The 27,418-nt window shown below is 56.6% G+C and overlaps 2 protein-coding genes across 4 annotated transcripts in view; both read left to right on the top strand.

Annotated features, from left to right (window-relative positions):
- The first annotated feature begins 1,063 nt into the window (after positions 1-1,063).
- Positions 1,064-26,810, top strand: FRMD8 (FERM domain containing 8). 3 transcript variants are annotated; one of them, XM_050757219.1, is made up of 11 exons: positions 1,064-1,248; positions 1,524-1,608; positions 3,839-4,006; positions 8,031-8,132; positions 8,500-8,558; positions 8,690-8,856; positions 10,921-11,142; positions 13,507-13,630; positions 14,510-14,653; positions 19,220-19,424; positions 24,542-26,810. In XM_050757219.1, the coding sequence occupies exons 2-11, from the start codon at positions 1,524-1,526 to the stop codon at positions 24,658-24,660; spliced, it is 1,395 nt and encodes a 464-aa protein (XP_050613176.1). In that variant the 5' UTR covers positions 1,064-1,248; the 3' UTR covers positions 24,661-26,810. The 3 variants fall into 3 exon arrangements, with proteins under 3 accessions (XP_050613176.1, XP_050613177.1, XP_050613178.1); XM_050757220.1 differs by lacking the exon at positions 24,542-26,810 and adding an exon at positions 19,852-20,298 and having other exon boundaries at positions 1,091-1,248; XM_050757221.1 differs by lacking the exons at positions 19,220-19,424; positions 24,542-26,810 and adding an exon at positions 15,741-16,329 and having other exon boundaries at positions 1,091-1,248.
- The window catches only part of SCYL1 (SCY1 like pseudokinase 1), a 148,208-nt gene continuing 127,346 nt past the window's right edge, over positions 6,557-27,418 (top strand). The window contains exon 1 of the mRNA XM_050757119.1: positions 6,557-6,560. The gene's annotated coding sequence lies outside the window, so the exon portion shown is untranslated. The remainder of the gene's footprint in view (positions 6,561-27,418) is intronic.

Raw genomic sequence — 27,418 nt, 5'->3', positions numbered from 1 at the left:
GATACAGTGTGTCCTGGTCTGAGGGTCCCAGAGCTGAGAACCAGGAAGGAGATGCCTGCCCTCACTGGACACCCTTCCCTGCAGCCCATGTCTGAGTTCCTCAAGTCCTTAGGTCACATCAGCAAGGCAGATGTGGAGTCATGGGCTCAGCTGTGGGGCAGTGTGGATCACAGGAGGGCAGGCAGAGCTGCTTCACATGCCGAAGAAGGCAGGACTCAGCCAGGAGCTAGAGCTGCTTTCCAATCCCAGGGAACCAGGGCAAAGTGAACCCACCGCCCTCTGTTCCTGATCACCAAGCCCACTGCTGTCACTTGAAACAACTTCTGGTTCCTCTGGCCCCAGAAGGTGCTCCATGGACTTATTTTTCTCCCTGAGTTCCACATCTCAGATGCACACACGTTGCATTACCAGGACATGTCAGTGACATGGCCCTGAGGGTAGGTGGTTTCACACCTGCCTCTTTGGGGCCCCAAGTCTCCTCCCAGCCTGGGAACACCTCAAGGTCTCCTAGGCTGTTATATAAGATTGCAAGGGCTCACGTGACTGCTCCCTAGAAAAACAGAGTGTCTGTCCTGGTTTTCTGACATAGACATATATTAATAATCATTTGAGAGTAGAGATAGTCCTTGGGAGTCCTTGAGTTCAACTTTCTCATTTTACAGATGAGGAAAACTGAGGCCCAGAGGAGAAGGGACTTGTCCAGGATGAGAATGGGCCAGGACCCATTCTCCTGACCACTGCTGAGAGAGCTACGAGTTACAGGCCACTGCCAGCGCCGCGTGGATCCCTGGCACGTGCCACGAAGTGTCCATTTCACAGGCAGGGAACTAGCCTGAAGTCCCAGCGTGGGCATGCCAACGCCCCTACCCTGATTCTCGAATCTTCGCCAAACCCTCTTACAGGCCAACACTCGGGGCCTTTGTGAGGGGAAACTAGCCCTGGATCACTCGGGTGGTGGCGGGGCTTGTACGTGACGCCACCACCCCACGGGCGTGACGAGACACGCGAGGCTGGCGTCCGGGCATGCGCGGGCCGCGCGGGGCGGCCCTGGGCTCCCATTGGCTCCCGTCGGCCGGAGGGGCGGGGCCTCGCGCGCCGCGCTTCCTCCAGCCTCAGCTTCCGCGTAGCTTCCCGGACAGCTGGATCCTGAGCGGGAGCCAGAGTGCGGCCGGTGGCGGGCTTGGCGGCGGGGCAGGATTCCGGGCAGGAGCCTGGCCTCTCAGGTGGCGGGCTCTGTGTCCCTGCGTGGTGAGAGCACGGCGACGTCTGGCCCGGGCCCCCGTCCCCGGCTGGCGGTGCGCCTTGTCCTGCCTGGGCATCCCGGTCGACCTCCGTTCTTGACCGTAGCAACCCGCACCCCTCCCACCAGTGCCCGGTCTGCACTCTTGGCCCCTCCAGGCAGCGCCGCTCAACCTTGCGAACCCAGCCCGGGACCCCTTACCGTCCTCACTGAGAGCTTGAGGAGACCTCCAACTCCCCCGTCCCTGGCTCCCGGTAACTGCTGTTTCTCTTTGCCTTTGCAGATGGACGGGACAGAAGGCAGTACCGGGCAGCCCGGCCCCGCTGAGCGGTCCCACCGAAGCAGCGTGTCCTCCGTGGGAGCCCGAGGTGGGTCCCGCTCGCATCTCCTCTCTTCCACACCCTCCTGGGACCCTAGCCCCGGAGAAGTGGCTCTGGCTTGTCTTCTTTTTCATTAAAGATAATTTATGTATCAACTAAGAAATAATAAGGTACATTCAGATGTGGAAAACTCACAGAAGTCAGAGGCTCTGTCACTAGTTTACTGGCCAGGTTGGGTCCTCGTGAATCTCACATTCATTTGTAAAATGAGCTTATTTAACATAGATGTGAAATTCAAATGAGATTGTATGAATGAAAAGTGAGGTCTGATGTGGTTCACGCTTGTAATCCCAGAACTTTGGGAGGCCAAGGTGGGCAGACTACATGTGCCCAGGAGTTCGAGACCAGCCTGGGCAACATAGAAAAGTGACACGTTCACTTTCTCTGTGTCCTTTCTTTGTGTTTGTTCGTTCTTTCTTTTCTTTCCTCTCTTTCTCTCTCTCTTTCTCTCTTTCCGAGTCTGGCTCTGTTGCCCAGGCTAGAGTGCGGTGGCGAGATCTTGGCTCACTGCAAGCTCTGCCTCCTGAGTAGCTGGGACTACAGGCACCCGCCACCACTCTTGGCTAATTTTTTGTATTTTTAGTAAAGATGGGGTTTCACCGTGTTAGCCAGGATGGTCTCGATCACCTGACCTCGTGATCTGCTCGCCTTGGCCTCCCACAGTGCTGGGATTACAGGTGTGAGCCACCGCACCCACCTGTGTCATTTCTTTCTCCCAAATAGCCTTTTGAAAGCAGGGATCAGGCCTGGCACGGTAGCTCACGCCTGTAATCCCAGCACTTTGGGGGGCCGAGGCAGGCAGATCACTTGAGGTCGAGAGTTCAAGACCAGCCTGACCAACATGGAGAAACCCTGTCTCTACTTAAAATGCAAAATTAGCTGGGCATGGTGGCGCATGCCTGAAATCCCAGCTACTCAGGAGGCTGAGGCAGGAGAATCGCTTGAACCCGAGAGGCGGAGGTTGCAGTGAGCTGAGATTGCACCATTGCACTCCAGCCTGGGCAATGAGAGTAAAACTCCATCATCTCAAAAAAAAAAAGAAAAAGAAAAAGAAAGCAGGGATCATGATCTTCATTTGATAGGGAGAAAACTGGGCCCTAGGGAGGTTAAGTCGCAGGCAGGCTGTGGAAGCTGTCCAGGTGATCACGTACTGCAGCTTCCAGTGCCTCAGTTCTCCTTGCCTGTGAAGTGGATCTGAACCTGAGCCTCCTGGAAGTGATTTTTTGATCTCTGAGAGTAGCTGCTGGAGCATAACAGACTGGGGGTCCAAGAAGCACCTTCCCTTGTGTAGACGAGAAACCGTGCCCTTCCACACACTCTTGGAGGGAGGAGTATTAGCTCTACTTTTACAGATGAGGCAACTGACACTTAAATTGGCTCGCTGAAGTTGGCCAGCGACCAGGCAGGGATGGGAACCCGAGTATGTCGGCCCCAAAGCTCGGCGTTCCTTCGCCTTGCCTGCAGTCCCAGGGATGGAGATTTGAATCTGGTTGCTCTTCTAGGTGTCTCCGTTTGGCTCTGGAACCCACAAGTTGTCACAGGGAACTCTCAGCTATTTGGGCTGTTCTTCCCTAGGCTGCTTCAGGCTGACCTGAAAGACCCAGTATTGACTCCTGAGGCTTAAAGAGTCCTAAGACTTGAAGAGTCCTAAGGAAGCTGAGAACTTGCTTTAACCTGGGTGACCTAAGGAATCCTCTCTTCCCATCTTAGCCTGAGTCAGAGAGAGACTTGCCTGAGGACAGCAGTGGGTTATCAGCTCTCGCTGCTGCCAGACAGATAGACAGACTGCCATAGCCTCAGGATGGTTTCACCCTCTCTGTGCCGTAATTTCACATCTGTGGAATGTTCTTGTTCAGGGCAGAACAGCTGAATCCTTGGGGCAGCTATGGCGGTGAGGAGCAGGTTTGCAATGGCCAGGCTTAATTTTAATCTTGGGGGATTGGGGTGGGGCTGGTCTCTGGGCAGGAGTTACTGGGTTTCTGGGTGGTTTGAGGGCGTCAAGGAAGCACTAATAGACAGCAGCCATGATAGGGTCTTTTGGGGCTGCTGGGGCTCTGCCTCTGGCGTGGACTCTTGTCTCAGGAGTGTAGCCCTGGTCACCCCTGAGGGGTGTAGGGTGGGGGCTCCAGCCCCAGTGGGTGGTAGAGGGTACCTGGTTGGCCTGGCCTGGTTGTGCCAGGCAGAGGCCTCAGCTGAGCCTGCCTGGCCTCCATCACAGCGGCTGACGTGCTGGTGTACCTGGCGGATGACACAGTGGTGCCCCTGGCTGTGGAGAACCTACCCTCGCTCAGTGCCCATGAGCTGCACCGCGCCGTCCGCGAGGTCCTGCAGCTCCCGGACATTGCCCTGGATGTCTTCGCGCTCTGGCTGGTCTCCCCTCTGCTGGGTAAGGCTTGGCAGTGAGGAGCCCAGGCTGGAGGGTTGGAAGAGCACTGACCAGTACAGGAGGGAGGGGCAGTGTTTGGAGCTGCTGGCCACTGCGCATGGGGGAAGGTGGGACTTGGGTTTATCCTGAGCTGTCCACCCATCTAAGCACCTAGAGCCCTGAGAAGGCCCCCGCTCCTGGCCCTGCTGTCTGTCTTTCTGCTGGTGGTGGAGGGGTGGCCACGCCTGCCCCCCAGGTCGTGCTGGGGCTGGGCGGTCTGGGAACGGTACTGCAGGAGGGAGGGAGGAAGGGGGCCTTGTCTGCCGAGCATAACCTTTGCCACAACCTGGGTGGTGTTTGGGAGCCTTGATTTCACCTTATCCTCAGGCCCAGGCCAGTCTTGGAGATGAGGAAGTTGTGGTTAAGGTGGTGAGACCACTGTGTGGCAGGAGCAAGACAGATTCAGACCTGAGTGGCTTCCTGGTCAGCCTCTTTGAACTGTTTCTGTTCCTTGGGGACAGGGAGGAGAAGGGACATGGCCCAGGAAATAGGCCCCTCTGACCCTGAGGCTCTTAGCGAGGGTGGGAAGAGTAGACTTGACTTCTCTGGGAGGGGGGCCTCCAGCCCTGCCTGGCTGGCCTCGTGACCACCCACATCCTGCCCTTTCAGGCTGAGATTGCAAGATGGAGGGACTTGGGGGCAGTGGCTCTCTGGACCCTCAGCCCGGGGTCCCTCAGTGAACAGGGTCTCTGAGCCTGCTGGTTCGCACAGGAGGGGGTCAAGGAAGAGGCTGCCCCATGTCGTTGTTTAGTAAATCGGTGCCGTGGTCAGGCGAGTTTTCTTAGCTTACACATTCCCTTCGTTGTAGAGGAACGCAGGCAAGAAGGGGGTGACCAGTCCCAGGACAGCCTGGGTCAGGCCCAAGGGTTATGTCTTCTGCGGTTGCTGGTGGGGGGAGAGCGAACATTTGGCACCCCCGTTCCCCACCCTTATCCTCCCCTCCACCCCCTCCCCTCTGCCAGTAGGAGCTTCCTGCTCAGCTGCTGCTGAGAGCTTCTCGCCCATCCTCTTCCTGCTGCCCCGGCTCCTCGGCCGCACCATGCCCAGCCCAGTCACCTCCCCTTCACCTCCGGGCCTCGGTTCAGGACTGTGGGCCCCTTGGTTTGTGTCTGAAAGCTAGGGGTACAGTTCTGCATGGGTCGGCCCCTGCCCTGCCTCGAGAAGCTCCCCGAGCCTGCTGGGCAGCCTGTCTCCGCCTCTCACCTCCTCCGTCCCCGCTCCCTCCTCGCCACATTCCCGCTCTCCCACAGCCGGAGGCTGGAACTGACATGAATGGGCTGCTTTGTTGCCCAGCCCACGCAGGAGGATGGTGGCAGAAGACCCCGGCACATAGTCAGCACCCACTCTGTTCCCAGGCTGGGTTCAGGGAGGTTGAAAAGCCACTTCAGCTGTGACTTGGGCCTCCCAGAACCCTTGCCCCCCTGTCCCCACACTCCTGATAGGGTGAACCAGTGACAGATGCTCCAGGGCCGCGAGTGCCCTGCAAGGGCAGGGAGGGGCGCCGGCTTCTGGAGCTGCCCTTCATACCGGATGTTTTGGCAGGACTTAGCCTTCTCAATGCCATTGTCGCTCTGCATGGAACAGGGCTCCAGGGACCTTCCGTCCCATTTAGACAACAGCCTCCAGGCAGGAAGGCCCCATCTGGAAGTCTCTGGGACTGCACTGAAGACAGGAAGGAGTCTTTTGAGCTGCTGGGGCTTGGGGTTAAGGCTGGTCAGGGCTGGGCTGTAGACAGCAGGAAGGGCATCCTTATCTCCAGGGTGTCTCTAGGCCCCATCTAGTCAGTTACTGCGCTCGTTCCACGAGGACGTGCAAAGCCTCTCTCAGGCTACGTGGTATTCTAGATGCTGGGAATACTGGAGGGAAGGCACTGGTGGAACTTAATTTAACTTTATTTTATTTATTTATTTTTTATTTTTTATTTTTTTGAGACAGAGTCTCACTCTGTTGCCCAGGTTGGAGTGCAGTGGTGCAATTCTGGCTCACTGCAACCTCTGCCTCTTGGGTTCAAGTGATTCTCCTGCCTCAGCCTCCCGAGTAGCTGGGATTACAAGCAAGTGACACCACGCCTGGCTAATTTTTGTATTTTTAGTGGAGACGGGGTTTTGCCGTGTTGACCAGGCTGGTCTTGAACTCCTGACCTCAAGTGATCCACCCGCCTCAGCCTCCCAAAGTGCTGGGATTACAGGCGTGAGCCACCGCGCCCAACCACCATTGGAACTTTAGAGCCTAAAGTATGGTGAAGGGAGGTTTAGGAAGCAGAGCTCTGTTCCTGGTTTAGCCACTAGCCCCATGTGGCCTCAGGCATTGTGCCTTCCCGAGCTTCAGTTTCCCCGCTGTAAAGTGGGTGATCTCCGTGTCCTCCAACCCTGACATCCTTTGAGTTTCCAGACAGAGAGAGCATGAGGACTCTATGAGGGGAGTTGATGGAGCCCTTTCACCCAGTCAATAGGGAGGCGACTACTGGGGGTAAATAAATGGTGTTTCCCTACTGGAGATGGTGACATGGGTGGGGCCCAGGGTTTAGGTTGTAAAGGAGGGCTGTGGAGCCTCTGGGAAATCTGGACCAGAAATGATGGGACCAGAAATGATGGGACAAGAAAAATGATGGGACAAGAAAGGGCTGCAGAGGCTGGATGCAGGGATGAGTCGAAGGGCTGTGGGAAGGGGGCCCAATTGGAGGCTGTGACTGCTCTTCCAGGTGGAAGGCCCAGATAGCCCAAAGAGCAGAGATGAGGACCCCTGGCCTCAGGCCAGCAGGAGAGGCGATCGGCCATCAGTGGGGACCACGGAAGGGTAGAGCGGGGAGATGTGGATCAGGCAGGGCTCAGGAGGCTTGGAGCAAGCTCTGGCTTCTGTACCCCCGTGACAGACATCCCCATACATCTCTGGATGAACTTGGAAGTGGCCTCACACCTCTCAAAGGCAGAGACCCCCATGGCCACTTTTTTTTGGTGGGTGCTGGTGTGTGAGCTGAAAGGCTTTGTCCCTCCTGGCCTGAGGCACTGAGTCCTGGGTCCGGAGCGTTGGTGGCATGGGGCTGGACTGGTGCACTTGGTCATTCTGCCAACCCCTGGTGAGGTCACTGCACCCCAGGGATATAGCGGTGGACAAGTCCTCAGCCCTGTGGGTGGCAGCAGCAGGGAATGTCAGGTAGTGATCAGCCTGTGAAGGCAAACAGATGTGGCGCCATCGGGGTGATGGTAAATTTTGAGGAAGGGCTGCCTTAGTAGTTAGGGGTCCAGGGAAGGCGGTCCTTGAACTAAGACCTGAGTCAGCCACAGGAGGATCTGGGACAAAGGAGTCCAGGAAAAGAGGAACAGCAGGTGCAGAGGCCTTGGCACAAGCAAGCTGGGGATGACTTGAGATTCAAGTCAGGAGATTTAAGAAGGCCAGGGTGGCAGGAGCAGCGCGGGAGAGGCAGTGAGAGGAGATAAGGTGGGAGGGCCAGGCAGGAGCTGGGTTGCGGGTGGGCCACAGAGGTGCAGAGCTTGCAGGATGGAAGGTCGGCTAGAGCTCCTTGGAGGTGTTGGGGGTGGGAAGTGACGACGGGGAGGCCCAGGCTCTGCCAGGGGGAGGGCAAGGCAGCCCCTCGGGTCTCTGGGCCCCAGTTGCCAATTTCAGGTTCTGCTTCCTGATGGCATTGCGGGTTCCTTTGTGCCCTAGCACCTTCCTTCGGCCATAGCCTCCAGCTTCAGCTTGCCCCGGGGCTGCAGTGAACAGTTAGTGGCTGGCTGTGCCTGGAGCCAGACCCTCGTCGCTTGCTGTGTGACTTTGGACAAGGAACTTGACCTCTCTGAGGCTCGTTTGCTCCATGGGTGAAATGGGAGATAGGGTTATTGCAGAGTAAATGGCTCTGGACCCTTGGCACCTGCTCAGTTACTATTGGTTGTGACTGTTGTCATGCTATGCAGTGTGAAAGGTGGGAGGGCAGCCGCTGGACTGGCCGGAGGCTGCATGGGCCGCTCCCCCTCTCGTCCTGCAGAGGTGCAGCTGAAACCCAAGCACCAGCCCTACAAGCTGGGACGCCAGTGGCCGGAGCTGCTGCTGCGCTTCACCAGTGCCCCGGACGACGACGTGGCCATGGGTCGGTGCTGCTGCCTGCCTGTCCTTGTCTCAGGACCACCTGAGTCTGCAGCTCTGGCTCCCAGCCCAGCCAGGGCCCTGCCAGCAAGGAGCTGCCCTGACTGAGGGGCAGGGCCTGCGTCTCCCCCAGGCTCCGATAGCCGCCACTGGCAGGGGAGGACGGGGTCCCTGAGAGAAGCCCCAGTGGGGGTGGGCTGGGAGCTGCGGGGGCACGTTGGGATGAGCTGCGCACCCCACCCTCTGCACAGCCCTCCGGTTTTCTCAGCCGGGGTCGGTGAGGTTGGTGGCCGGGGCCTGGGCCAGTCAGGGGAGAGGGGAGGGCTAAGCAGAATGGGGATGCCTGGCAGTGACCTAGCCTGTCTCCCCAGATGAGCCTTTCCTGCAGTTCCGGAGGAACGTATTCTTCCCAAAGCGGCGGGAGCTCCAGGTGAGGCAGGAGCCCTGGTAGCCCCACCAGGCCCAGCCCCTTGTGCCCAGCCTCCTTGTCCCTAGACCTCTGGACATTCGCACCTCGCCCCAGCCCAGCTGAGCGGCTCTCCCTGCCACACCCGCCTGCAGATCCGCGACGAGGAGGTCCTGCGGCTTCTCTATGAGGAGGCCAAGGGCAACGTGCTGGCCGCGCGGTATCCGTGCGACGTGGAGGACTGCGAGGCTCTGGGCGCCCTGGTGTGCCGCGTCCAGCTCGGGCCCTACCAGCCCGGCCAGCCGGCAGCCTGCGCCCTGAGGTGAGGGCCTGTGTGACCTGAGGCGGGGGCGCTGGATGGGGGAGTTTGTCCTTGGAATCGAACTTACAAGCAGTCTTCAAACTTACAAGCAGTCTTTGGTCTCGCAAATTGGGGCAGGGTCCTGGAGTCAGGAGGCCTCAGCCCCACATGCTCACTCTGGCCCTAGGCAGTTGCTCTGCCCCTCAGCCTCCTTTTCCTCACCTGCCCTGGGTAGGAGCCTCAGGTGAAGTGAAGTCTGGGAGAAGAATCTGGAGCCCTGCCTCCGGCCGAGGTCAGAAGAGCTGGGCTTTTGGAGTCACAGCCAGAGACCAACCAAATACTGACCCTTTGTCACCAGTAACAGGCCAGCTTAGTTCCAGACTCCTGGGATGTTCCCCAGGCAGTCAGCATGCTGGTTGTCCACCCCCCAGCCCTTTCTCCAAGAGCTGAGCTCTCTGCTGTGTAACTTAGCAGGGCCTTGGGTGGTGAGGATTGAGTCTGCCCTGCCAAAGTCCAGGCCAGTCTCTGGTCTCCATGGAGGATTATCCTGAGGTTTAGAAATAATTCCAGTGAAGGGGCCAGGCATGGTGGCTCACGCCTGTAATCCCAACATTTTGGGAGGCCAAGGCAGGCAAATCGCTTAACGTCAGGAGTACGAGACCAACCTGGCCAACATGGTGAAACCCCATCTCTACTAAAAACAACAAGTAGCCAGGTGTGGTGGTGTGCACCTGTAATCCCAGCTGTTCGGGAGGCTGAGGCAGGAGAATCACTTGAACCCGGGAGTTGGAGGTTGCAGTGAGCCAAGAGTGTGTCACTGCACTCCAGCCTGGGCAACAGAGTGAGACTCTGTCTTTAAAAAAAAAAAAGAACTGAGCGCTCTGACTGCAGCTTATCTGATGGCTGGTCCCCAGCCCACACAGTAGCCGCTGCCTGAGGTGGGGAATCAGCTGCGGTTATGCCAGGGCCTCTCCTGCTTCGTGTGTCGGGGGGAGATGCCCTTTCTTTTGTGAGCCTGTGCTGGTTGTAGATTGGCGTTTTCACGTTTTTATCTGGCAGAACAAAGCATTGAGAGCATTAAAACCTCTGCACCGGTTTTGGTTATAAAAGTTCCACCAGTTCAGAAATCCCAGCGGTCCTGACTTGGTGACACAGACATTGCTCTGAAACCCTCCAGCTGCAGTCTGATTCCAGGCGGGTGGGGGCTCTTTGCTTGGCCTCCAGATCTTCCCTCAGCCTCTCGCCTTCGCTGTGAGCTGCAGACCTGGGCCCGCCTCCTGGGCCTCCTTCACTTGCCTGGCTGCCCTGTGTGTCTGTGTGCCCTTCCAGGTGGGGGTAGGGGGACCTCTGCAGTGCGGGGCACACTGCGTGCGCTCAGGGTGGTGGGCTCCTTCCTTTCTGGGGGCGAAGTCTGTCCCTTCGGCTGCTATGAGTTTCCTGGGTGGGTATGTGGTAGCCAACCAGGCAGGAGGCAGGAAGGGTTGGGAGACAGGACCAGGCCCTGTGGGGGACCCTGGCGCACATGGGGCTGCAGTGCAGAGGCTGCTGGCTAAGGCAGGACTGGTGGGAAGTGCAGGAAAGGGGGGGCCCGGGTTCCTGTTCCTGGCTGGAGATGCAGGCATCTGGAGCTGCAGGATGAGCCTTTGGCTTCAGACAGTGACCTCAGGTTGGATGGGCAGAGGGACAGCCCCAGGTGGGCCTCATAGGGAGCCCCATCACAGTCCTTGGCCTGCACTTGGAGAGCTTGTCAGGTTTTAGGGCCGGGGGAGCTCACCCAGGACAGGTGGGGGCGTCACCATCCCCACTCTACAGAGGAAGCGGGAGCAGGACAGGAGGTGCCTCTCACCAGCTGTACAGCTGCTCGTGGCAGAGGCAGGCCAGCCCTGGAGTCTGCCCTACAGAGAGGGGCCGAGAACCGAACCCCCTCCGTCTGGTGCCTGGGTCTCCTCCTGGGCTCCTTACCCAGCGTCTGATTTGGAAGTAGATGTGTGTCCGCTTCCTCCAGGCAGCCCTGCTTCCCCGCCTTCCCCTGTGAGCCTGGCACCTCTAGTTGGGCTGCTAGCACCCGTCTTCCTTCCTCCACAGGGAGAAGCTGGACTCCTTCCTCCCTGCCCACCTCTGTAAGCGGGGCCAGGGTCTCTTTGCTGCCCTCCGGGGCCGCGGGACCAGGGCCGGGCCCGGCGAGCAGGGCCTGCTGAACGCCTACCGCCAGGTGCAGGAGGTTGGCAGCGACGGCGGGTGCGAGGCCGCCCTGGGCACCCACTACCGTGCCTACCTCTTCAAGTGCCACGAGCTGCCCTTCTACGGGTGAGAGGCACAGCACCGCGGTCCCCCAACCCCCCGCAGACTGTCCTTGGGCTTTGCTAGCACAGCTGCCAGTGAGCCCACTTCTGCCCCAGCTGAGCTGTGTCCCCATGAAGTGGTGTCTTGTCCCGAGCACCTCAGGCCCCACCATCCCAAACTGGGCACCTGTCCTCCTCCCCTTTCCCCTGTCAGGGGCTGGGACCCTTTGGACGGGTCCTCTCCTCCTACCTGGCACAGTCACCTGGTCACTGGCCCGGCCGACCTCGCCTTCAGCCGGCTGTGTCTGTCACACAAACAAACAGCTCTGTGCACCTACTGCACGCGCGCTCCCTGGGCACTGGAGGCCGCTCTGAGCCAGACACCATGCCCCTGCCTGGTGAAGCTGACGTTCTAGTGGAGAGAGACGAGAACAGAGAGGTTGAGGAGAGCCTGTCAGTGGGCACAGGCGGCAGCCAGGAGACCAGAGGGTGGGGTGTGGCTCGGGCCCTGTGGTCAGAACAGGCGAGATGGTCAGATGCAGGGCATCTGAGGGCAGAGTGACAGGATTTGCCAGATGGATGTGCAGTGGACGAAGCAAAGGAGAGGAGGCAGAGAGGACTGGCCTAAGCCCCTGGCAGATGGTTTCGTCATCGGCTGAGCTGGGGGCGGTGCTGTGGAGCGGTCAGGGAAAGTTTAGGAATGTGATTGTTTTTGTTTTGAGACAGGGTCTTGCTCTGTCACTCAGGCTGGAGTGCAGTGGCACAATCATAGCTCACTGCAGGCTCGACCTCTGGGGCTCAAGCAAGCCTCCTGAGTAGCTGGGACCACAGGTGTGTACCACCATGCCTGGCTTTTTTTTTTTTTTGAGATGGAGTTTTGCTCTTGTTGCCCAGGCTGGAGTGCAATGTCATGATCTTGGCTCGCTGCAGCCTCCGCCTCCCGGGTTCAAGCGATTCTCCTGCCTCAGCCTCCCAAGTAGCAGGGACTATAGGCACATACCACCATGCCTGGCTAATTTTTGTATTTTTAGTAGAGACGGGGCTTCACCATGTTGGCCAGGCTGGCCTCGAACTCCTGACCTCAGGTGATCCGCCCGCCTCGGCCTCCCAAAGTGCTGGGAGCCAGCACGCCCGGCTTAATTTTTGTATTTTGTGTAGAGACGGGGTTTTGCCTGTTGCTCAGGCTGGTCTGGAACTCCTGGGGTCAAGTGATCCTCCCGCCTCAGCCTCCCACAGCACTGGGATCGTAGGCGTGAGCCACCGTGCCTGGCTGGGAGCTTGCTTTGGACATGTTGATTTTGAGATGCTTGTTAGGCGCCCCACTGGCAACTTTGAGTGGGCATCTGGTGTCTAGTGCAGTCTGAACTGGAGCTCATATTTGGTGAATCCTATGCATATGGATGGCACCTGAAGCCTGGAGAGATGCTGGGAGGCAAGTGTGGGCCAGGTGAGAAGGGGCCCTGGGCCCCTAGCAAGGCAGGAGGGCTCCACCCGCAGTAGCTCCGAGCGCACGTCCCGCTTGTCCTCCTGGCAGCCAGCGAGGGATGTGGGCTCCAGCCTGGTGGGCGAGCGTGAGCAGGGATGGAGACAGCGAGTGTGACCAGCTGTCACAGCCCTGCTGTAAAATGGGGTGAAGAAACAGGTCTTGTAGTGATTTTGAGGAGGAGGTGACAGCCATGTGTGCTGACCGGCAGGTGGCCCTCTCCTGGCTGCTTCGGTTTCCTCAGTGAAATCGGAGGTCTGGCCATCAGCTGAGCCTGGGGGACAGAAGTCTTCCAGAGGAGTCTGGAGCGGACGGCCCTAGGATTCAAGGTGGCCTGTGCTGGTCTCCGGCTCCGTCCCATTGCGTGGAGAGAGCGGGGTTTAACTTGGGCTCTGGCTCAGTGGGTGGTGAGGGCAAGGGTGAACCCGAGGGATGGGAGAAGGCAAGGCTGCAGGAGGGACAGGCGGCAGCTCTCTCAGTTTTGAGCCCTAGAGCCACTCCCCTCACCTCCTCGCGCTTCCCAGCAGGCCCCTGCTGCTGAAAGGTGTCTGCCTGGACAGTGGCCAGCCGGCTCTCCTGGCTGCCTCCTGCAGCCCTGGCCCCCAGACCAAGTGCCAGGCCCACATGACTGGTTAGCTCCACGCCTGGGGCCACGCGCTTCCCTCCGCCTGCAGTGCCCACCCTTCTGTGTGCCATCAGGCCCTTCTCCCTCCAGTCACACACTGCCAGTTCAGATGCTGTCTCCCCACGAAGCCTCCCCTTCATCCCACCTCCGTTTCTCCCTTCCCCAGAGCGGGTTTAGTCACCCAAACAGCAGAAGCTTCTCAGGGCCCAGGCTGGGGCCTCGAGCAGCCTCCCTCAGCATTTTTGATGCCGGCCAGAGGCTGACCCCAGTCTGCTCCCTAGATGTGCCTTCTTCCACGGCGAGGTTGACAAGCCGACCCAAGGCTTTTTGCACCGGGGTGGGCGCAAGCCAGTTTCTGTGGCCATCAGTCTGGAAGGCGTGCACGTCATCGACAGCAGAGAGAAGGTACCGCCCCCAGCTCCTCCAGGGTGGAGAGGATGGGAGGGTGCTCCTGACTCAGGCCTTCCTGGTTCCTCTGGGCCTGTGGGGACCTGGGGGCAAGGTGGGTGGACTATCTGGGAGGGACCCTGCCTCCCTCAGATGTCTTTGTAGCCCCTGAGGGTGATCCTGGGTCCTCTTGCCCAACATGCTAGGCTGTGGCGTGGCCGGGGCAGGGGAGGCCGCAGCTGGGACTTCCACCCCTGAGTGGAGGGAGGGCAGCAGGGCCCTCTGTTCTGCCCGGCTGATGGCTAGAGAGCAGCCTGGTGCTCCAGAAGACCCTGTTGCGGGGGAGCCCTCTTCGGCTGACCATGTCCTCTTCCTGCGTTTGGTGGCCAGCCCTGGGTAGAGGACCGCATCAGCAGCCAGCCCCGTGGGGCAGATTACCCGTCCCTGGCAGAAATTCACCCCTAAGCCAGCAGAGGAGTTTTGACTGGCTTCTGGTTGTCCCGGAAGAGGGACCTCAGCCCCTCCTGCCATCTGTGCCCTGGGAGGCAGGGCCCAGCTCAGCCTCATGCTAGATGCCACCCCCGACCTCATAGAAGAGGCTCCCCTTCCCCACCTGCCTCCTCTCCCATGTGCATCCCCAGCTGTCAGGGGCTTGGCCCGCTGGTGGGACTGTTGTGGGAGAGGGGATCTCAGCCACCCTGGACCGCAGCCCCCGGAAGGCTCTGATGAAAGCTGAGGCTCTCTCCTTAGAGAAACACACGAACAAATGTAGACTCAGCCTTGGAGAGGCCCACACCCTGGCCAGGTGTCCCCTCCTGGTGGTGTCTGAGTGGGATGGGGTGGGGAGCAGACCTCTGCCCAGGGGTCAAGCCTGGCTCTGTGTCTCCTGCTGGCCAGCATGTCCTGCTGGGCCTGCGCTTCCAGGAGCTGTCGTGGGACCACACCTCCCCCGAGGAGGAGGAGCCCATCTTGTGGCTGGAGTTCGACGGAGACAGCGAGGGCACGCCTGTCAACAAGCTCCTCAAGATCTACTCCAAGCAGGTAGCGCGGGTGGTGCCTGCACACGGGTGGGGAGGCCGGGCCCAGGTGTCCTGGGTCCCAGACGATTAGAGGCACCAGGCTGGCAGGGAAGGAGGTGAGAAGCTGCCTTGGGCCTGAGGATGAAAGCGGCCTGGGTACAAGGGGTGCCTTGACTCCTGCTGACCCAGAGCCGCCCTGGGAGGTCAGGAGGCCTGGTCTGCGGACTCCACACCGGTGGCGGTGGCAGCTGTGGGTTCTGGCAGCTGTTTGTTGAGGGCTTGCCCAGTGCTTTGAGACCAGCCTGCACCCTCCCCTCCTGTCCCCAAGAGCAGTGCTGTTGTGACGCTGCTCACAGTCACCCACGGTGGGCGTGGAAGCACTGGGCCTCTCCAAGGCTGTGTTTGATTTTCCCCTTCATTCGGCGTGTTTTACTCAGCACCAAGCACCTCTTCCACCCCAGCCTCCCTCCCCTGCCCCTTCCTCTCCCACTTGGGTCACATCAGAGGCCCCTCCCTGCCGCAGGGCCCTTTCAGGACTGCTCCCACCCCGTCCTGCCTTCATCTTGGGTCTCTCTGGATCCTTCATCCCACACCTCTCCAGCTTCCTTTTGGTGCCTTTCCCCACCTTCACCCCTCCCTTCACAGCCAGACCCCACCCCTGTGCCTCCCACGCTGGGGGCTGCTCCTAGACCCATGGGCCTCGGCTTTGCCACAGGAGGCCCCTCCCCCTTCTCAGCTTAACCACACGCTCCTGGAAGCTTCTTTCCGCCCCCACCAGCCACCTCCTCCCCCAGCTTCCCTTGCTGCTCCCCGTTTTCCTGGCCCCCCTCGAGGGCACTCCTGTCCCTGCCTCATGGCTTTGAACTCCAAGATATTCTCACCTTTATGTTCAAAGTTCACAATTTTCTTTTCTTTTTTTTTTTTTTTTTTTTGAGACGGAGACTGGTTTATGCTTTTTGTTTCCTAAGAAATTTTGCCTAACCCAAGACCACAAAGATTTTGTCACGTTTTCTTGTGGAAGTTGTGTAAATATAAGCCTACCAGCCATCTCAGTCAATATTTTACATCAGGTGTGATATACAGGTCAGTGTTCATGTTTGTGTTTACAGATTCTCAATTGTTTCGGTGTCATTTGTTGAAAAGACATTGAATTGGCGGGCACGGTGGATCATGCTTGTAAAACCAGAACTTTGGGAAGCCAAGGTGGGAGGATCTCTTTAGGCCAGGAGCTCAAGACCAGCCTGGCCAATATAGCGAAACCCCCGTCTCTACGAAAAATACGAAGAATTGGCCAGGTGTGGTGGCACACGCCTGTAATCCCAGCTACTACTTGGGAGACTGAAGCACGAGAATCACTTGAACCCAGGAGGTGGAGATTGTGGTGAGCTGAGATGGTACCACTGCACTCCAACCTAGGCAACAGAGTGAGACTCTATCTCAAAAAAAAAAAAAAAAGAAAAACAGACATTGAATTGCCCTGACCTCTTTGTTGAAAATCAATTGGCTGTGCATATATGGGTCTGTTTCTGGATTCCCTCTTCTAAACCACTGATCTATGTGTGTCTTTCACTAATAATCACATGATATATTGATTTTTGAACCTTTATAATAAGTCTTGAAATCAGGTAGACTGATGTTCAGAACTTTGTTCTTTTCAAAATGGTTTCAGCTATTCCAGTTCCTTTGCATTTCCATAGAAGTTTTTTTTTTTTTTTTTTTTGAGACGGAGTCTCGCTCTGTCGCCCAGGCTGGAGTGCAGTGGCGCGATCTCGGCTCACTGCAAGCTCCACCTCCCGGGTTCACGCCATTCTCCTGCCTCAGCCTCCCGAGTAGCTGGGACTACAGGCGCCCACAACCGCGCCCGGCTAATTTTTTTTGTATTTTTAGTAGAGACGGGGTTTCACCGTGGTCTCGATCTCCTGACCTTGTGATCCGCCCGCCTCGGCCTCCCAAAGTGCTGGGATTACAGGTGTGAGCCACCGCGCCCGGCTCCATAGAAGTTTTAGCATCAGCTTGTTGATTTCTAGGACGTTCCCCGATTCTCCCCCCGAAAAAAGGCTGCCTAGGATTTTTATTGAGATTGCATTGATTACTTTGGAGGTAACTGACCTCTTAAGTCTTCCATTCCATTTATTTCTGTATCTCCATTTATTTGTCTCTGATTTCTTTCATTAATATTTTATAGTTTTCAGCATATAAAGCTTCTATTTCTTTTGTTAGATTTATCCCTGTCTTTCTTTCGGTGCTACTGTAAATGCCACTGTTTTTAATTTCAATTTCCAATTGATCATTTCCTTATATAGAAATATAATTGTGTTTTTTTTTGTTGTTTTTTTTTTTTGAGATGGAGTCTCACTCTGTCGCCCAGGCTGGAGTGCAGTGGCACGATCTCGGCTCATTGCAAGCTCTGCCTCCCAGGTTCCCGCCATTCTCCTGCCTCAGCCTCCACGAGTAGCTGGGACTACAGGTGCCCGCCACCACAACTGGCTTATTTTTTGTATTTTTAGTAGAGATGAGGTTTCACTGTGTTAGCCAGGATGGTCTCAATCTCCTGACCTCGTGATCCGCCCATCTCGGCCTCCCAAAGTGCTGGGATTACAGGTGTGAGCCACCGCGCCCGGCCAATTGTTTTTGTTTTTTTTGAAACACTCTCGTTCTGTCACCCAGGCTGGGGTGCAGTGGCGCAATCATAGCTCACTGCATCCTCAACCTCCTGGGCTCAAGCTGTCATCCCAAGCCACAGGTGTGTACCACCGTGCCAGGCTAACTTTATTTTATTATATTTGTAGAGACAAAGTCTCACTATGTTGCCCAGGCTAATCTTGAACTCCTGGGCTGAAATGATTCTCCCACCTTGGCCTCCCAAAGTGCTGGGATTACAGGCGTGAGCCCCTGTGTCTGCCTGGGCCTTTTTTTTTTTTGAGACTGAGCCTCGCTCTGTCGCTCAGGCTGGAGTGCAATGGCGCAATCTCAGCTCACTGCAACCTCCGCCTCCTAGGTTCGAGCGATTCTCTCACCTCAGCCTCCCGAGTAGCTGGGATTGCAGGAGCCTGCCACCACGCCCAGCTAATTTTTGTATTTTTGTACAGATAGGATTTCACCATGTTGGCCAGGCTGGTCTCAAACTCTGGACCTCAGGTGATCCACCCGCCTCAGCCTCCCAAAGTGCTGGGAGTACAGGCATGAGCCATGGCGCCTGGCCTGGCCTGGGACTTTCTATGTGGACAGTCATGTGGTCTGTGAGTGGGGAAAGCTGGGTCTCACTTTCCTATCTGTACCTCTTGCTTGCCTTGCCTGACAGTGCCTCTGACCCCCAGTGTAGGATGGATAGGTGTGAGCAGGCGTCCCTGACGCACCCGGCCTGAGAGAAAGCATTGTCTTTCACTGAATACGTGGGATTTTGCTGTGGGTTCTTCAGAGATGTGCTTAATCAGGTTGAGGAAGTTCCTTTCTGACCCTGGCTTGCTGAGTTTTTTCTTGGACGGATGTTCAACGGAACTTCCTCTTTCAGCTGCATGTGAACGGCAGGCTCCCTGAGCCTCAAAGGCATGTTGCTGTGCAGTTTTTGTTCTAGGGAACTTAGAAGGCTTCCCTGTTAGGGTTGCAGCTCAGGACTCCGTCCCCACCAGCTGCCGTCCCCTCGCCAGCCCACTGCCCTTTGGCTGGTGGAGTCCACTCGGTGAGCAGAGGAGTGCGGGTGGACTGAGCTGAGGGCGGGGAGTGCGGAGAGACCACCAGGCCTCTGCTCTTCCTTCTGGGCCGGGCAGCAGTGCCCCCTCCTCACCCACCCAGAGGGGTTGTGGCTGCCCTTAGAAAGGCAGGAGCCAGGCTAGTCTCCGCAGGGCCACTCCCGGCGTCTGACCCGGCCCCACCAGTCAGGAGCACAGGTGACCGTTCCTGTCTACTTGGACTCACCTTGTCCTAGGCCTGCAGCAGTGCCTGGCACGGGGGAGGCACTCAGGAAATACCTGTGTCCTGACTAAGGGGCACCACCCTCTTGATGCCCTCTGTCTGTGACTCCCTCAGACCCCTGAGGGCTTTGTCCTTGGCGCCCAGCTGTGCCTGCTGGTACCCGGCTGCTGTATCTTTTCTGTCAGTGTGCCTCATGCTTCACACCTGTTGAGTAGGAGTCACCTTTGAAGAATGTGCTGGCGGGGAGCCGCCCGCCCCTGCCCTGTGACATCTCGCCCCTTCCTCCTGGCTACAGGTTTTCCTCCCAGCCAGCACTACCTGCCTCCCCGCCCCGCCTCCCCACTCTTCCTCCTCTTTGCAGCAGCCGGGCTCCTTTCCCCCTCCCTCCCCACCTCTTCTGCCCACAGGGTCAGCCTTCCTGGGCTGCGCCTTCTGACTAGAATGTTCTTTCTTTCCCACCCGAACTCCCAGACCTGGGGACCCCTCCTCATCCACCAGGACTCACCTTCACAGTCATCCAAGTGGGACACCTCCCCCGCCTCCCCACTCCCTCCCTCCCGAGCGATGTGTGTCCCCTCCCCTGCTTCCCCAACCAGAGAGCAGAGCTCATTTCAGACTCAGCAACAGGCATGGAAGGGGGGTCTGGCCAGGCATCACACTGCTCCCTCCTCCCCAGGCCGAACTGATGAGCAGCCTCATTGAGTACTGCATTGAACTGAGCCAGGTGGCGGAGCCCGCAGGCCCCCAGGACAGTGCGACAGGCCCGCCCTCGGACCCCAGCTCCTCACCGGCTCCTGTTCAGCGCCCCAAGCTGCGGAGGCAGGGCAGCGTGGTGTCCAGCCGGATCCAGCATCTCTCCACCATCGACTACGTGGAGGACGGTGAGCAGCCCTTCTGTGCACATGCACACACAAACACGCATGCACATGCACACGCCGGGGGGCGTTCCTGAGGACAGGCATTGCAGAGCAGCTCCAGACCCAGTGTGAGCTGGCCTCCATCTCAGGACCCAGCTGTGAGCAGGGCAAGCCTGGGCCTTGGCCATAGTGCCTTTCCTGTCCCTTCTCACTGCCACGTCACGACGTGTTCTGCAGCATTGTCCAGGATGTGATCCGGGAAACTACTCAACATCTGTTATTAAAGTGTTGGGTAGGCAGGGCACGGTGGCTCACGCCTGTAATCCCAGCACTTTGGGAGGCCGAGGCCGGAGGATCACCTGAGGTCAGGCTGGCCAACATGGTTAAACCCTGTCACTTCTAAAAATACAAAAAAGTTAGCGAGGTGTGTGATGGGCACCTGTAATTCCAGCTACTTGGGAGGCTGAGGCAGGAAAAACGCTTGATTGAACCTGGGAGGCAGAGGTTGCTGTGAGCCGAGATTGCATCTTTCCACTCCAGCCTGGGAAACAGAGCAAGACTCCGTCTCATTCATAAAGAAATAAATAAATAAAGCGTTGGGTAAATCACTGTTGTGACCACATCCTGGGGTGTTCAGTGCAGCTGGTAAAAATACAGTACCCAGGCAGGGGACAGTGGCTCACACCTGTAATCCCAGTACTTTGGGAGGCCAAGATAAAGAGGATCGCTTGAGCCCAGAAGTTCAAGACCAGCCTGGACAACAGAGTGAGACCCTGTCTCTACAAAATATACTTAAAATTAGCTGAGCATGATGGTATATGCCTGTAGTGCACCTTCTTGGGAGGCTGATGAGGCAGGAGTATCTCTGAGCCCAGGAGTTGGAGGTTTGCAGTGAGCTACGATTGTACCACTGCACTGCAGCCTGGGTGACAACAATGAGACCCTATATATTTTTTTTTAATTAATTAATTTATTTATTTATTTTTGAGATGGAGTCTCGCTCTGTCACCCAGGCTGGAGTGCAGTGGCGTGATCTCGGCTCACTGCAACTTCTGCCTCCCCGGTTCTAGCAATTCTCCTGCCTCAGCCTCACGAGTAGCTGGGACTACAGGTGCCCGCCACCATGCCCGGCTAATTTTTTGTATTTTTAGTAGAGATGGCTTTTCACCATGTTAGCCAGGATGGTCTCGATTTCCTGTCCTCGTGATCTGCCCGCCTTGGCCTCCGAAAATGCTGGGATTACAGGAGTGAAACACCATGCCCGGCCCGAGACCCTATTTTTAAAAAGGAATACCCTGGCCGGGCACAGTGGCTCACGCCTGTAATCCTAGCATTTTGGGAGGCCAAGGCGGGCGGATCACCTGAGGTCGGTAGTTCGAGACCAGCCTGACCAACATGGAGAAACCTCATCTCTACTAAAAATACAAAATTAGCTGGGCGTGGTGGTGGGCACCTATAGTCCCAGCTACTTGGGAGGCTGAGGCAGGAGAATCACTTGAACCCAGGAGGCAGAGGTTGCGGTGAGCCAAGATCACGCCACTACACTCCAGCCTGGGCAACAAGAATGAAACTCTGTCTCAAAAAATAAATAAATAGGCCAGGCGCGGTGGCTCATGCCTATAATCCCAGCACTTTGGGAGGCTGAGGCAGGCAGATCACGAGGTCAGGAGATCGAGACCATCCTGGCTAACATGGTGAAACCCCGTTTCTACTGAAAATACAAAAAAGTAGCCAGGTGTGGTGGTAGGTGCCTGTAGTCCCAGCTACTCGGGAGGCTGAGGCAGGAGAAGAGCGTGAACCTGGGAGGCAGAGCTTGCAGTGAGCCGAGATTGCACCACTGCACTCCAGCCTGGGCAACAGAGTGAGACTCCATCTCAAAAAACAAAAAAGAAAAATGAGTAGCCTGGGCGCGTTGACTCACGCCTGTAATCCCAGCACTTAGGGAGGCCAAGGCGGGCGGATCACAAGGTCAGGAGATGAAGACTATCCTGGCTAACACGGTGAAACCCTGTCTCTACTAAAAATACAAAAAAAATTAGCCAGACGTGGTGGCAGTCGCCCGTAGTCCCAGCTACTCAGGAGAATGGCGTGAACCCAGGAGGCGGAGCTTGCAGGGAGCCGCAATCACACCACTGCCCTCCAGCCTGGGCAACAGTGCAAGACTCTGTCTCAAAAGAAAAAAAGAAATGAGTAACAGGACAGCATGTGCGCAGCCACGCACATGAGGCGGGAGGGCCCAGCTGTGGCCGTCAGCGGCTGTAGCTTTGACTTTTTCTTCGTACTTCTTGGAGCACGTAAATCTTTTACAAGTTTTGTAATTTTTAGAATAATTGTTTTTTCTTTTTTTCTGGAGGCGGAGTTTCACTCTTGTTGCCCAAGCTGGAGTGCAGTTGTGTGATCTCGGCTCACCGCAGCCTCCACCTCGCGGGTTCCAGCGATTCTCCTGCCTCAGCCTCCTGAGTATCTGGGATTACAGGCTCCCGCCACCATGCCCAGCTAATTTTGTACTTTTAGTAGAGATGGGGTTTCTCCATGTTGGTCAGGCTGGTCTCGAACTCCTGACCTCAGGTGATCTGCCCACCTCGGCCTCCCAAAGTGCTGGGATTACAGGCGTGAGCCACCGTGCCCGGCCCTAGAATAAGTTGTATAATCAGAAAAGGCAAACTTTTTCTCAGTGTAATTTGGACCACCGTGTGGCATTTCTTAGCATAGTTTTAGCACACTCATTTTCACCCAGTCCTCTGCTTGTGGGCATTACAGTTTTCAGCGTTCGGCTCTTCTAAACAGCACATCTACGGCAAAGTGTTTCCTTAGAATCTGAACTGTTTCCTCAGGATACGTTCCTAGAAATGGCCTTGCTGTTGTAAAAGTGTGCAGATTTTTCTTTTAAACAGGGTTTCACTCTGGTGCCCAGGCTGGAGTGCAATGGCCTAGTCAAGGCTCACTGCAGCCTCTACCTCCTATGTGCTCAGGCAATCCTCCTTCTGCAGTCTCCTGAGTAGGTGGGACTACAGGCATGAGCCACTACTCCCGGCTGATTTTAAAATTCTTTGTCAAGACAGCATCTCACTATGTTGCCCAGGCTGGTCTCAGATTCCTGGGATCAAATGATCCTCCCACCTCGGCCTCCCAAAGTGCTGGGATTATAGATGTGAGCACCATGCCTGGGCAATATGCTGATTTTGAAGAGGCTTTTCATACCTGCCACCTTCCAGAGAGGTTGTACCCAGGTGTACCCTCCACAGTAGAGAAGATGGCATCTGCCTCCTATGCCCTCACCCACAATGAGTGTAATCATTCCGAGCCAAAGGAAACTTGTCTGGGCTGGTGTTTGAACACAGTGAGATTGGAAATTTTTTTTTTTTGAGACCGTCTCGCTGTGTCGCCCAGGCTTGAGTACAATGGCGCAATCTCGGCCCACTGCAAACTCCGCCTCCCAGGTTCAAGCGATTCTCCCTGCCTCAGCCTCCCGAGTAGCGGGGATTGCAGGCGCCTGCCACCATGCCCGGCTAATTTTTGTATTTTCAGTAGAGACAGGGTTCCGCCATGTTGGCCAGCCTGGTCGAACTCCTGACCTCAGGTGAGCCACCGCGCCTGGCCAATTGCAAATTTTTACATGCTTGATCATATTTAGATTTCCTTCCTGAATTACTGATGATTTCTTTTGCTCATTTTTCTTCTGTTGCTTGACTTTAAAATTAACATCTTGGCCAGGTGAAATGGCTATAATCCCAATACTTTGGGAGGCCGAGGCAGGCAAATTGCTTGAGTCTAGGAGTCCAAGACCAGCCTGTGCAACATAGCAAGACCCCATCTCTGTTTAAAAGATTAGCAGGGCATGGTGGCGCACACCTGAAGTCCCAGCTAGTTGGGAGGCTGAGATGGGAGGATCACCTGAGCTAGAAGGGTTAAGGCTTCAGTGAATTATGATCACAACACTGCAGTCCAGCCTGGGTGACAGTGAGACCCTGTCTAAAAAAAAAAAAAATTATTATTAACGTCTTGTCCAGGCACGGTGGCTCACACCTGTAATCTCAGTACTTTGGGAGACAGAGGCAGGAGGCTCACCTCAGCCCAGGAGTTTGAGACCAGCCTGGGCAATCGAGCAAGACCCTGTCTCTACACAAACTAAAAAAACATTAGCCATGGCTCACACCTGTAGTCCCAGCTACTGGGGATGCTGAAGTGGGAGGATCAGTTGGGCTTAGGAGGTAAGGCTGCAGTGAGCCATGATTGTAACACTGCACTCCAGCCTGAGCAACACAGCCTGTCTCAAAACAAAACAAAACAAAACAAAAAACACAAAGGTGGGACATGGTGGCTCACACCTGTAATCCCAGCACTTTGGGAGGCCAAGGCAGGTGGATCATGAGGTCAGGAGTTTGAGACCAGCCTGGCCAATATGGTGAAACTCCATCTCTACTAAAAATACAAAAATTAGCCAGGCGCAGTGGCCCTGTCACACCTGTAATCCCAGCACTTTGGGAGGCTGAGGCGGGTGGATCATGAGGTCAAGAGATCAAGACCATCCTGGCCAGCATGGTGAAACCCCATCTCTACTAAAAATACAAAAATTAGTGTGCGTAGTGGTATGCATCTATAGTCCCAGCTGCTCAGGAGGCTGAGGCAGGAGAATCGCTTGAACCTGGGAGGCGGAGGTTGCAGTGAGCTGAGATCACGCCACTGCACTCCAGCCTGGGTGACAGAGCAAGAGTCCGTCTCAAAACAAAACAAAAAACAAAAACTAACATCTTACAGCAATATGGTACTTTTGTTTTAATTAATGACCCGGTATTGCTATTATTAGCCAAAGTCAGATTTCCATAGTGTTTTCCAGATGTTCCTGTGTGCCAGGATCCCACCAGGACCCCACACTGCATTAGCTGTCGCATCTCCCCAGGCTTCTCTTGGCTATGAAGACCTTCCTTGTTTGTGATGACCTTAGGTCGGCAGTGTTAGGGAGCGCTGCTCAGGTATACTGTAGCACGCTGAGGGGGGCTGAGACTCGGATGAGGAGAGCTCAGTCTGACCAGGCTCTGGAAGGAGCCGTCATGCTGGATCCAGAACCCGGCTTCCTGGGCCTGAGCCCCATCACACAGGGACAGCACCTCTGCTCAGTGTGCCCTCCCGTTCCCTCGCAGGCAAGGGGATCAGGCGAGTGAAGCCGAAGCGCACCACGTCCTTCTTCAGCCGGCAGCTGTCCTTGGGCCAGGGGAGCTACACCGTGGTGCAACCCAGCGACAGCCTGGAGCAGGGCTGAGGACACCGCACCCGGCAGGAGGAGGGCAACTGGGGGCCCTGGCCCGGCACTGTCCTCCTGAGGGGCAGGGGCTGGCTGCAGCAGTCTCATGGGTCATGCACATGGGGTGGGCTGCCTCAGCAAATTTCTCAGACCACAGAGAAGTGACTGGCCCCGGGCTGTGCAAAGCTGGCCAGGGCCTTCCGCAGGGCCCCTCTGCAGCCTGCCCGCCCTTCCCCCAGACACTGGGCCCTGCTGCTATCTCAGGACCATCTGATCAAGCTGCAGCTGCCACCTCACCTAGAAACATGCCTTTGTGCCCACCTCAAGATGGGCAGTGTCCCTGTTCCAAAGTACCCCGGTGGCAGCTCCAGTGGCAGAGGACCAAGGATTGAGGTTTGGGACCTGAAGGTCCAGTGTGTGCCTTTGACCTCTTCCCTGAACTTGGGTGACCAGTCCCCGCCTTCCTCCTGCTAGTGCTCCACCCCCTGTACTTGGATGACCAGTTTCCTGCCTGCCTTCTGCTGGTGCTCCACCCCCGGCCACCAGGGCCACCTGCCAGGCTGGGCCACCACTCTGAGGAGGGTGGGAGGGGCCTCTCTGGATTGAACCAGGAGAGAAACACGGTGAGGGCCCCCACCACACCTCCCTAGTTGAATCAGGAATGGAGGGAGCCAGGCAGGACCCTACCTGGGATCCTGTGCCCCTCGTTCTGGGTCTCCTTTGCAGGCATGAGACACCAGAAGGAGCATGCCTTTCTGGTAGTCTTTGGTGATGTCACTGCTGGGAGGTGGCTGTCCTGTGGACCACCTGGCCTGCAGACCCACACTCACAGTCTGAAAAACTGAAAATCTCCGGGTGGGCACTCCCTGGAGCCCAGGCAGCTCCCCTAGCGGACTGGCCAGACCTGCCCTCTCCTCCCTGTGTCTGGGTCTTCAGGTTTCAGTTTGGTCTTTGGTCATTTGAGTTGTGCCGGGGCAACTCCAGGAAGCCCCTTGGGTAACCTCTGCTGCGCGCTCCTTCCCAGGCGGCGCCATGGATTCCTCTGGGGCCAGTGCACGCCCAGAAAAGCCTGGGCTACACAAGACAGTCTCTTTCTCGAGGACACTTGGAAAGATGACTTTGATGTGGGTGCTTGGCTTCTCTGGTCCCAGCTTGCCCTCCGGGCAGCAGGGGCTCTGTCTTGTCCCAGATGAGCTGAGCCCGAGAGGAGGGCTTTCCCAGCCCTGGGACCCTCCGAGGTGGGTGTGCGGGTCTCACAGGTGCTTCCTGGGACTTCCTGTGGCAGCACAGGGCTTGCCTTTGTCTTCTGTTGCCGGTGGAAAGCCGTGGGAGAGGAAGCTTCTCCAAGTATCAGAGCCCGTTCACCCTCCTCTCTTTGGTAGCTTGTGAATGTGCCAGGTGTTTTGAGGTGGGCTTGCCTTCCGGCAGCATGGACTTTGTTAAAATAATAGGCGGAAAGAAGAGGCCTGGGAAGTGCCCCTAGCCTATTGGAATGTCCTGGCCACAGGGTCATGTCAGCTGCCAGTTCTCGTCTCCCCTCCCGGAGCTGCTTGGTCTCACCAAGCCGCCTGCCCACCTGTTCTGGCGGCTCCAGTGCAGGTTGTCCCAGCCCCACTGCTTTGATTCCAGGTGATTTTTTTTTTTTTTTTTTTTTTTGAGACGGAGTCTTGCTCTGTCACCCAGGCTGGAGTGCAGTGGCACAATCTTGGCTCACTGCAACTTCTGCCTCAAGCGATTCTCCTGCCTCTGCCTCCTGAGTAGGTGGGATTACAGGTGCGCGCCACCACGCCCCACTGCTTTCTTCATTTTTAGTAGAAACAGGGTTTCACCATGTTCGTCAGGCTGGTCTTGAACTCCTGACCTCATGATCCGCCTGCCTCGACCTCCCAAAGTGCTGGGATCCTAGGCGTGAGCCACCGCCCCCAGCTGATTCCAGGTGAATTCTTATCTGATGGGCGGGCAAGGGCGTGTCAGTGTGGTGGGTTGGAGTGTGTGTGTCTGAGGACACAGATGACGTGTTTTCCCTTCAGCTTCTTGTTTTCTGAGCATCCATTGTGCCTTAACATTTTCTGCTTGTCCTTTGGGACACAGCAGGATTTTACTCATTCTTTGAATGTTCTCATTCTTTTGTATCATGTGACTTATTAATAAAATCAGTTTCTAACAAACTCTGGGGCGGCTCATGATATGAAATAATGAGGGTGTGTCCGTGACAGTCCAGGAGTTGATTACAGGCTGCATATTTGGTTTTCGTGAAACGTGTATCGAGGTGTGCAGCCCTCAGGCCGGCCAGTTTGATGCCCATGGAGCACCCGAGTGAAGCTGTCTTGGTGGCTTATAGTACTGCCAGGCCCAGGTTGCCCAGGAGGGGCTCTGGGGTTCCTTTGGGGACCAAGGTGGGTAACTGCAGATGCTCATGCCCTTCCTGAGGGCACCTCATGCTCCAGGCCTGGCAGGAGGCCATTTGTTTCCCACAGATCCTGCTGTCAACACCTACCTGGGAGGGAAAGGACAGCAGCAGACCCCCCTGAAGGACTATGAGCCCACCCAGGACCTGGGCCTGCAGGAGGAGCACCACTGGGAGATTGAGGTTCACAATGAATGTTTCCAGAGACGGGAGGAGTATGCCACCTGTCCCTTTGACAGCGTGGTCGTGGGAACAGGGCCGTCTCCTTGGGTGTCCATGACAGTGAGTGGCTTGTCCTCTGTGCGATCGTCTTTGCCTGGCAAGGCAGCACAATGCCATGACCATGGGTACCTGTGACCTTTCGTGGGA

This window comes from Macaca thibetana, chromosome 14 (genome assembly GCF_024542745.1).
Source record: "Macaca thibetana thibetana isolate TM-01 chromosome 14, ASM2454274v1, whole genome shotgun sequence".
NCBI lineage: Eukaryota > Metazoa > Chordata > Mammalia > Primates > Cercopithecidae > Macaca > Macaca thibetana.
The sequence above is the reverse complement of the archived record's forward strand: the minus strand, read 5'-3'. Positions and strand labels throughout refer to the sequence as shown.